At 41.5% G+C, this 10,604-nt stretch overlaps 1 protein-coding gene across 1 annotated transcript in view; it reads right to left on the bottom strand.

The window, feature by feature from the left end:
- Positions 1-1,248: 1,248 nt before the first annotated feature.
- Positions 1,249-10,604, bottom strand: part of KIAA0368 (KIAA0368 ortholog) — a 73,592-nt gene continuing 64,236 nt past the window's right edge. Inside the window, exons 43-49 of the mRNA XM_018569951.1 lie at positions 9,152-9,195; positions 8,663-8,855; positions 7,571-7,718; positions 6,996-7,101; positions 5,759-5,847; positions 2,805-2,876; positions 1,249-1,520 (exon numbers count right to left, since the gene is read on the bottom strand). Of these exons, the coding sequence (XP_018425453.1) occupies positions 1,381-1,520; positions 2,805-2,876; positions 5,759-5,847; positions 6,996-7,101; positions 7,571-7,718; positions 8,663-8,855; positions 9,152-9,195 (792 nt within the window). The 3' untranslated portion in view covers positions 1,249-1,380. The remainder of the gene's footprint in view (positions 1,521-2,804; positions 2,877-5,758; positions 5,848-6,995; positions 7,102-7,570; positions 7,719-8,662; positions 8,856-9,151; positions 9,196-10,604) is intronic.

Here is a 10,604-nt window from a genome sequence, read left to right as displayed (position 1 = left end):
CCTGGCACGGCATGCGGTGAGACGTGCTATGTGAGTGCTCTGCTCCACATGGATCCTGTTTAGTATATCACAAAACCAAGCGCAGCACACCGGTTTATAATTGATCGCTTTGATAGATATTGCTGCAGCTGGATCTCTTGGCTATATTTGATTTTTATATTCATATTCGAAATTGTTATTTTCTTTGTATGTTGGGTTTTTTAGTTTTAATTTAATTAATTTTTATTTTTGCCATATATCCTAGCGCAACTATTTTGGTTACCAGTCTGACCTTTACTCTGTGTTGGCAGTGACCTTAATCTGTCAGATTTAGTAAAATTCCTAAGACCCCCATTTATTCGAGTTTGTGGAGCAAATGTCTTGAACCTTGTATTCAGTCTACTCGCCTTCCCAACATCCCCATTGTGGAATGCTCAGACAACCTACTGTGAAGATAGCCAACTCTATGGATCCTTGTAGTCAGCACTTTCCCATAGGGCCGAACACTTGTAAGTTCTTACCAGATCAGGCTTAGCTGGGATACAGCATATGCAGATACCTGTCAGCAGTGAGCAAAGCAGCACATACATGTTGCAATCTGACTTTACAATCTCTTTAGCTCTACCAACAACTATGTAATGCAAGGGCCCGTCTGATTGTAATATGAGCACCTACCTAAGCTATCCAGTCAGTTTGCATCCATAGTTTTGGCAAATCTAAAGTTGATTATACAAACATTGTATAGTCAGATTCTAACATGTATGCTGACCTTTAGGTCCCCAGGCAACAGGACAGACAGGAATTTTACCCCTTCTCCTCCGTCACTGGAGTGTAGAGCATTGGGGGAACTCCGTTGTCACGGACTTGGGTTCTGAGCAGCTGAACGGGCCTGTCTCTGACCAGGCAGTCGCTGCCATGATCCTTTTGCTTCTTTAGGTGACAGAGTTTCTTCTCCCAATACCTGGGGATTTTCACTAGTGGGAGAACCTCCCTCTGGGGTTCCTCAGAAGAGATAGTTTGAAGAGATAGTTCCCTCCATGTCAGGAGATCGCATTTTCAGCAAGTTTCCAGATTTGGACTCCACTAGATTTTGCTGTGCCTCTGGGAAGGAATAGGAGTCCTTTCTGCAGCATGACAACATAGCTTGGGCACTGTGCTTTTCCAAAAATTATGTGAAATGCAATTTAACTAGTGCACATTTCCTGCACACAGCACTCAAGAAACATATTGTAAATAGACAAGACAAATAGACAAAAATGTACAAGAAAATAATTCATGGACATTTATTTTAGGCATGGAATGATGCATGCTACAGAATATATGCAAACTTGGGCAGAACAGAATTCAAAATCCACGGTACATGGTTTGGGTTGAATCTCACAGTTATGTAGTTGAATAATTTTAGTTTAAGTTCTCTAGTTGTTTCTTTAATAATAATCCTTTGTCTTTCAGATCGGGCCTGCTGTCCAGTTCCATTGTAGATAAAGAAATAATGAGCACGGTTCTGTTTTCTATTGTAAGGCTTTCCCACTGTTTTGAATCTGAAAAACAAATAGGGTCTTGTTAAGAAATTAAGCATAAACAGACATCTCAGTTCGTGACAGAAGCTGCACATATAAATGTTATCAATGGATTGGATACATTTTGCTTGGATAGCACAGAAAGTTTCTGTTAGGGTAAGAAGCATAGGATCCAAATACAAAAATATAAGTGAACAGAAACATGGAGATGATTAGATATGGACAATATACATTATTTTACATTAAAGCTAAATCCCTGGAATTCATAGAATGATGTAGACATGCTTTAGAATCCTGTCATGGATCACTTTCCTAAAATACAAGATGGCTTACTTTCACTATCGATTCCTCACAGGCGGAGTGCATTTGGTATCACTCCGCCTGTGGCAGGAGCCGGCGCTATGGAGGAGGCATCGGCTTATGGGGCTCTGCTCCCTCCGGTGCCACCTTGCTTCCTCTAGTGCTTTGGTGCCGCTTCCCATAGACCAACCTTGTGTTCCTCTACTACGATTACACTTCATATGTGATACGTGTTTTGTTAAGTATGGATGACCTGTTTGCCGCAGACATCTGTTGCCAATGTAACATGTCCATGTATACTTGCACTGTTAAATTCAATAAAAATCTATTTGAGAAAGAATCCTGTGATGGTTCCACATGACAGACGTCGCTGTCCGTGACAAATTCTTGTACGGTTTACAAAAAGATACATGACTGTCATATAGAGGCCAGCACTGAGTTAGGAGTGTCTGTACCACACACTGTGCAATTCAGTAGAGCCAAGCCTGATAAAATCACAAGCACAGTGTTGCTGAGCTCTCTGTCTGGCCCCTGCCTGTGTAAGAAGTTTTGTTGAGTGGACAAAGCCTGATGAGGAAGCTGAGCAAAAAGTTCCCCATCAGGTCCACCTTTCTTGTGAAGAAGAAAGCGGACACCAGTGGGCAGATTCCATAGCTGCTATTTGGGCTTCCCAATCACTTACCATACTGCTATCTTTCATTGTGAATTTTTAGCAAAGTATAACTTCTTTAAACTTCTAAACTGCACCCTAGGTCTGCTTTAAATATTTCTAAGGGCTTGCCTACACCACCTGTGTTGTAGTCCCAACACAAGGTCAGGGCAAATAGCTTTGTTTTCTAAGGGACCAGTTCGCATGTGAGTGGGTGTGTGCTGGAAAAAATGGAATGCATTAAAAACAAAAAAGCATTTAACCCAACACAGGTCATTGGAACACATTACAACTCTGTGAGAAATTGCTTTTCTGACAAATATCACAGGCACATCTTATTCATAGAACTGGCTTACCTTCGAGTTTCTTTATTAGTAGTTCTAATACAGAGAGAGCTTCCGTTCTTACGGATGAATAATTCTTATTTTCTAGCAAAAGTGAATGAAAAACATTGATGCTTGAGCAAAACGTTACCATACTATAATTATGTACATAATTAAGTTTTAATGTAAATCAACTCAAATGTACAGAAAATATTTAAAGCACTATTTACTTCTAAATCGACCCAATAAAAATCACAAACAAATCTAATTTAGAGAATGTAATTATTATTTTTTACTTACCCTAAAATCCATTTCTTGGAGCTCATTGTGGGACTGCTGCCTACAGGAGGATTGAACACTCGCAAACAAAAAAATAGTGGGCCAGCCCAGTATAACCCTTTCTACTCCCAGCCTCAGTTTTGGGGAATAGCAGTGCCAAGAACATGAGCATAAACACAGAGGGGGTGAACCTGTTTCCCTCAATGAACTCCAAAGTGGACAATAACGGAGTTTTAGGGGAGCAAAGCCATGCTGATCCAATACTGATCCCAGAGAGCCACCAGAGCATCCACTGCTTTCCCTAGAGGATTCCTGGCTCTGGGGCCAAACATGTCCTGATTGATGTTAAACCCAGAGGACAGGAAATCCACATCCGTTGTCAACAGGATCTGCTCTACCACTCTTGCTGTAGAGAGATTTCAATCGCCACAGCAAGGATGGCCCTCCAGACTGGATGTCCACTGGTGGGACAATCAAATTACCTGAACCTACAGAAGGTTGAGCGGGAGACGAGACTCCTCCGATGTCCAAGTCCTCTGCACCAACAAGGTGTCCGGGACGCCTCCTCAGCCCGTCAAACTGGTATCCGTCATGAGGATCTTCCAAAATATTGAAAGCAAGGCCTTTCCCAACTCTAGAGCAGGATTAATTAAACCAGGGACAATTTTGTACATGGTGCCAGACGAATCAGTCTGTCCAAGGACTGGACTGACTTTTCCCACGATTACAGGATGTTGTGTAGTAGGAGTCTGGAGTGGAACTGGGTAAACAGGACTGCTTTGAAGGAGGCTAGCATCGGCCCAAAAAACTTTGACTTGTGCTGTGTTAGACCCAGGTATTCCAAGCGAACCTGTGCCGAATGTTTCCTCAGCAGGAGGTCATCCAGGTAACTCACAATGGGGATGGCCTGGGAGCGCAGTAAGGCCATCCCCAAAAGGAGCCAACACCTTGGTAAATACCCAGTGTGCAGAAGAAAGGCTAAATGGCAGAGGCACTAACTAGAAGTGCAAGGGGCCCAGATCAAAGGAAAGGCTGATGTGCTGGAAATATAGAACATGCAAGTATGCGTTCTTCATGTCCACAGAGGCCAAAAGGCCTCCCTGATGAAGGGAGGCTGTGACCGACCTGGTAGATTCCATATGGGATTTCTAAGCCAGCATGAAAACACTTAGGGCCATCAGATACAGGATGAAGATGGATAGTCACTTTGGGCTTAGAAACTACTGTATGAAAAGGTTGGAGTGGAACCCCTGGAACCTTCGTGCCACAGGGAATGGGGTAATGCAGTCTTGATCCAGAAGACACGCTAGAGATCTACTAACCTATGTGACGACAGAGGCAAATGTCTGCCTTGTATCCCCTTGAAACCGCCCCCCTCACCAAATTGCCTGATATGCCGGTTGACAAGCTTCAGCAAAGACTATCAGATGTCCCCTACTTTGAAAAGCTGAAGCCACACATTTGTCTGAGGATTTGTGGGACTTAAAAGTCCAGAGTGTGTGGGCTGCGTGGGAGCAAGACTTGGGTTTGGCTTTGGAAGTTGAGGGCTGAGAGTAAAGAAAAAGACTCATGCTAGGGAACTAATGGTTACTCTTGCCTCCGGTAGTACCCCTAATACAAGTATTCAGAGCAGCTCTGAAAAGTTGTTGTCCCTGAACTGGCATGCAATCGAGCTCTTCTTGCATCTGGATTCCAAAGCTCAACAATTTAGTTTTACAGTCCTCCTCAGGTTTACTGACAGGAGATTCTTATAGCAGTAACCTGTCCACCCTGCAGGCATGAGCTAAAGCTATATGACCAATGGGATCAACTATCATAATGATCCCTTCTAATGGCCTAAGCTCAATTCTCCAGAGAACTGAAGCACCACAATGCAGAGCCCAGTGCCCTAAGGTCCCGTTTCAGTCTAGCCCCACAATGTCCAGGTCTAGCAGAGTCTGGGTAGGGATCTCCAGAGTCAAGCTGAGGAAAGGCTGAATCAGGATAGCTGCATATAAAGAGACCAGCTCAGCAGCAATGTAGCAGAATCCATTACATTTTTCTAACCATGCTTTGTAATAATTGATTGAAACCAAATATGAGGTGAATATAGAATGCCGTGTTATGACCATCAGTGTTGGTCACTAACAGAAGCATTGCAAATGAAGGAGCATGAGCTCCTGCTTATGTGCAGAATATTGGTGCACTTAGACACACACATGCAACCTTTCAGCCAGGGTAAGGCACTGCAGTCAACAAGGTTTTGATCTGTTAGTATGGACAAAACCTCATGGTGACCTCAAACTGGGATGTCTTGTGACAACGAGATCTACCTATTCTTGTAGTGAACTTTAGGCGCAATATAGCTTCAGCATTTCCTAGCTCATAAGATACTGTGTGCAGAACCTTTGCCGTCTGGCGACGGCAACCCGCCACTGCAGCAGTGCCGTCCGTCCGTTTTTCTACTACGGGCGGACTGCAAGAGGTTAAAAGTGATCAGTTAAACATTGCTCACTAGAAATATTTCATTTAAAAAAAAAAAACCATTGATAACCTTATGCGAATTCAAGGTCTGTCATGTCCTTTTCTATACACAATGTGAGGGTTGCCCAACCTTAGGCCTAAAGAGAATATTCAGGGCAACATAAGAGAGTCAGATGAAAGAGTAGAGAAGGACAAGAGACAGTTGCACACAGAATAAAGAAGCAATGATAGGTAATGTGCTGTACCTAGTGAATGTGCTATCACTGGACAAGCTTCTGTGAGGATTTCTGTGAGGGCCGCAATGTCTGAGTGCTCCTTTTCTAAAATCAATAACCTATAAAAAAAAATAAGGAAAAAAAAGCACACAATCTTTTAAATCAGCTCAATACACATGACATGCATTACTTAACCACTTCAAGACCAGGTGTTTAGACCCCCTTCCTGGCCAGGCCATTTTTCAGTATTCAGCGCTGCGATACTTTGACTGACGTTTATTCCGTCATGCAACGCTGTACTGAAATGAATTTTATACCATTTTTGGGGGACAGATAGAGCTTTCTTTTTGTGGTATTTAAATCACCACTACGGCTGTATATTAACGGGCATCGCTGCCCGTTTTTAAATACCGGCCATTTCCCGCTCGGGAAATGGCCGGTATTTAAATGGGGCGTGTCTGAGCGGACGTCTAGAGACGCCCGCTCAGATCGAGAGAGCTCCTGGCCGGCCATTTTTTTACTACGGCCGACCCGGAGGTAGTTAAAAGAACCATTTTGAAAAAGAATCAATACATATAATATTTTTCCTCATGTTACACATTATTTTTTGAAACTGCTATTCACGTGGGTGTAGTTTTGACACATTTAAAAAGGGAAAAGTTCTGGTAACTGCTGCTTCATAAATAATTCCTTCCTTAAAGGAAGACTAATAACAAACCTTTGAAGAAGATTTCATTGGACCACAATACATTTGGCACACAGCTGTTTCATAGGGAAGTAGAGTAGGAGACCTAGTAGCATCCCCAAACCTCCTATTGCACGTCATCAGCAACAGGAAATGACCCAGTGGCCAACAGACACAGAGAATTAAAAATGAGGCAGTGTTTGACCTGGCCAGCTCTTTACTGCTGTCCATGTTTCCAGGAAGGAGACTCAGTATTCTTGGTCCTAATATAACAGCTAGATCTTTGCCATAGTGATAGTGTCATTGACCAGCAGTGGATTATCCATTGAAATACATAAATAAGGAATAGTAGGCAGGGGAACCAGAAGATTTAGTTTACAGCCTAGCATTGAATGTTAGGTTACGATCAATGGTGGGGGGAATTTTCCCTCAGGGATCACATACAGCAGTAAAACACACAGCAAGGAATATTTAAAATGTTTGGGTGTGGTACTATTTTTGTAAACTCTTTGAGCCAAAATAATGGTAATATAAACCCCTACAATTTACTAAGTGTGCTATTCATGTTGCAACCACACTTACCCCTGAAAATAAGCATTCATAGACTGAAGAACGGCATGTTGGACCTTCCATGTGCTCAGTTTTAGTCTTTCACACATCAGCTTGCATACTTCAAACCGATAGCAGCCTATCAGAATGACAAAGAAGTTACATATACACACATTTAACTTTTTACCATGCTTCCAGACATTTCTGAACTAAATCACCTGTTGGCTGCTACTATCCCTTAGAAATATTTCAGTGCCCGGAGGTTCCCACAATAGTCTTTACCCCTGAAGCAAATGCTAATGTGTTACACCCAGGCTAAAATAAATATTTATTCTATATCTAGAATCGGGCAAGGCAATCACACGGTATCACTAATCCATAGGAAAGAACTAAGACCTCTAGCCACTAGAGTATCTGAAAAGCATAAGACGCCAGCATCTCATTAATGGGATCTACAAAGACTTAAATACCATTTTGCATGGAGTTGGATTTAAAATCTCCACCTTTATACAAGCTGTACTACAAACTAATACCTAAAAGGCACCTGACCCAAAATAGCTTTGGATCCCAAATGAGCAAAGCTACTGGTATATTGAAAAGAGCCTCACGCTGAGTAGCAGGGTTCCTGGGCCAAGCCTTGCCTAGCGTTGAGAAGGCACACAATAAGGACTCTGTCTGCAACTCTTTTACTTTACGATTCTCATCCTCCTCATCCTCCTCCTTTGGTGATCGTGCTCCCACAGTTTCCAGTGATGTCTATATCAAAAACAGATAACAATGAGAATAGTTCACATTCCATCCAACATGAACATCTTGGTCTTCATACAAGTTGATGGGAGCTGAGGTAGTGTTGTAGGAAGGAGAAAGCAAGCTTTGGTCTATTCATTGCATTGATTTCTAGCAGTGGAGTCCAACCCCTGACTCCTTTGTGTTCCCCCGATGTTTTAAAATAGAAATGAACTGTGGACTGAATGATGACTGTGCAGTGTTGGCCTCTATTTAAGTAACAGGTCTTCAAAACCAGTGCCATTACTAATGGCAGTACAAACCCCTAATATAAATAAAGCATCACATAACATTTCATTTATATCTATACTCTTCCACAGCAGCCAAAACGTGACTCAGAAGATAGTTTATAAATCTACCATTGTATGGTACCATAATATCCTCCCCATTTTGACAAAAGTCTTATCTAGTCTTTTTGTACCATGATGGGCACAAGATGGCATTCCCTGATGACGTAAACAAGGGAGAAGTATAGGATCTACAAATGACAAAGTTTAGGAATGCCAATTCATACATGTATGTTACCACCAATACAGTGACAATGACTGCAACACTGCCATGAATTTACAATGCAATACTAGACAATATAAACTGTTTAAAATAAAGAAACATTTATTTGGCAGTGATGTGGTAAAAATTCACTGAAATATCATATCTCCCATCAAATAACATAGCTGGAAAACTTCCAGAATCCTAAAATCCAAAAAATTACAGCTGGCGCCCAATTTAAATGTTTTCTTTTTTTTATTGTTGCCAAATGAAGGACATGTCTCCAAGCTGCGTAAATCACTACCAGATCAGAGATGGCACTGATTAATCCAGAATTTTACATTAAATACATCATCCCTTAAAAAAAAACAGTGTTGTGACTAAACCACACATGTATTAGTATACAGGTAAAAATATAAATGTACCTTTTTTATTAAGGGAAAGAGGATATCCGCCATTTCCTGGAAGCGATCCTCCTTCGTAGATTCAAGTACATCAGCAGCACACTTGAGAGCAACTATCCTGTACTTGACATTTTCTTTCTGACACTCTTTTAGTACTGCCTGAATGATATCATCTATAGTAGGCTGTTCAGGAGGACCTTCTTTCAAATGATTGCTGCAAAGAGAAAGAGAGGCAATCGTACAGATCCACACAATTTTAATATAATAGAAGAAAGGAAAACAAAGATGGCCTGCTCACACAACATAAATGTGTATATCATGCATTTCATACATTTTCAGCACTTTCAGAGGGGCAGCAATGGCAGCCTGCACATTACTTTTATGCCAGGAATACTTTATATTTATTTATGCTGTTGGCCATCAACGGGTCCTTTGGCAAAGAATTCCAGAAGATGACTTTGCAGCAGACAATGAAACATAGTAACTTTTTGTTAAATAAATCGTGCTTACCTACAATTGGAAACAACAGTTCCAATAGCTTTGAGAAGTTCTTCCTGTAAATTATAAGTTTAGAGTGTTTAGTATTCTAAAAATAAAAAATATACAGAAAGCAACTGTACAATGTATAACCCCCCCCCCCCCCCACTCCACCCACAGGTAAAATCAAGGAATATAATAAAGCTTGTACATATTGTGTTCAATTATAACTAAATGTTAACAACGTTTATTTATTTTGCCTTTGCTCCAGAAAGGGAACTCTATATTGGCTACACTATATTGGCTAATGGTCTCGCTACAATAGCTCACTCAACCTCTTTTCAATGTTAAGACTATTAAGGGTCTTGGTTAATAACTTTGTGGTTGATGTGCAGCTTGAAAGAAAACGCTAATATCTCATAAGATCACTGTGTGCTAGCCGTATACTATAGGAGAAACTTTTGTGATAAAAAGTTTGATTGACCTCGATTTCATTTCCTTGCAAAGTGCAAGAAATGGATGACAGATTTAGGGATCTTTGAGCCAGATCAATGGGAAGAAGTCCTCCAAAATATTACTAAGGTAACACCCCAGTAACATTTTGGAGGGCTTAATACCACCCAAAGACTTTCCCAACTCTAGTATGTGCTTAGATCCCACTATACGTCAAAGTGATTATATTATATAGGTAGGGCAGAGAACCTCATCTCTAGAAAAGGCAAAAGGGATCATGAAGACTTATGGCGTTGCCCTAAATTTAAAAGAATAATGAGTTATGCGTTGCAGGCTGTTTTTCTTGCTTCAAACTTATTTAACATGTGTCTATTGGATATACAGTATGTATATACACTGAGTGGCCAGATTATTATGACCACCCCATCAGTACTTCGTTGGGCCACGAGATGACTTTGTTGGGCCGCCTTGTGACTCCACGAGATGTTGAAAGGTGATGCGAGGAATCTGACACTGCACTGTTGCCCTTCAGTTGTCTTGTACCAGTCTTGCCACTCTCCGTTCTGCCCTAACATTGACTAGTCGCTGACGGCCACAATTCGCACGTTCAGACCCAGAAGTTAAATCGCGTTGTTTACCCATATCTTCAGAAAAAAATCACTTCTACTGTCGTGGTAAACAACCTGCTTCCCTATTTATAATGGTCTGGCCCTCTAGTAACTTCAGCACTAAATTATAGCTAATTTGCCTACAAACGTCAGGTGGTCATAATAATCTGGCCACTCAGTGTATAAATTACATAACACTCAATGGATTGTTTTTTTTGTGGGTGGAGTCATCAAGGAGTCATCTGCAGAAATTTTCTGCACCAGAAAATGAGCCTGTTCAGCATGCAGGTGACTTTTCCAACTGTAAGGCCGATGCTCCAGACAAGGAACTACCCGATCCTCAGGTGCAGACAATTCAGTATGGTCAGAACCTCAACCAACTTGACCTACAACAGCAGAGGTAGAAGCTGATAAAGTCTGGCAAG

Source organism: Nanorana parkeri, unplaced genomic scaffold, assembly GCF_000935625.1.
Source record: "Nanorana parkeri isolate BGI_ZX_2015 unplaced genomic scaffold, ASM93562v1 scaffold1432, whole genome shotgun sequence".
Taxonomy (NCBI): Eukaryota; Metazoa; Chordata; class Amphibia; order Anura; family Dicroglossidae; genus Nanorana; species Nanorana parkeri.
The sequence above is the reverse complement of the archived record's forward strand: the minus strand, read 5'-3'. Positions and strand labels throughout refer to the sequence as shown.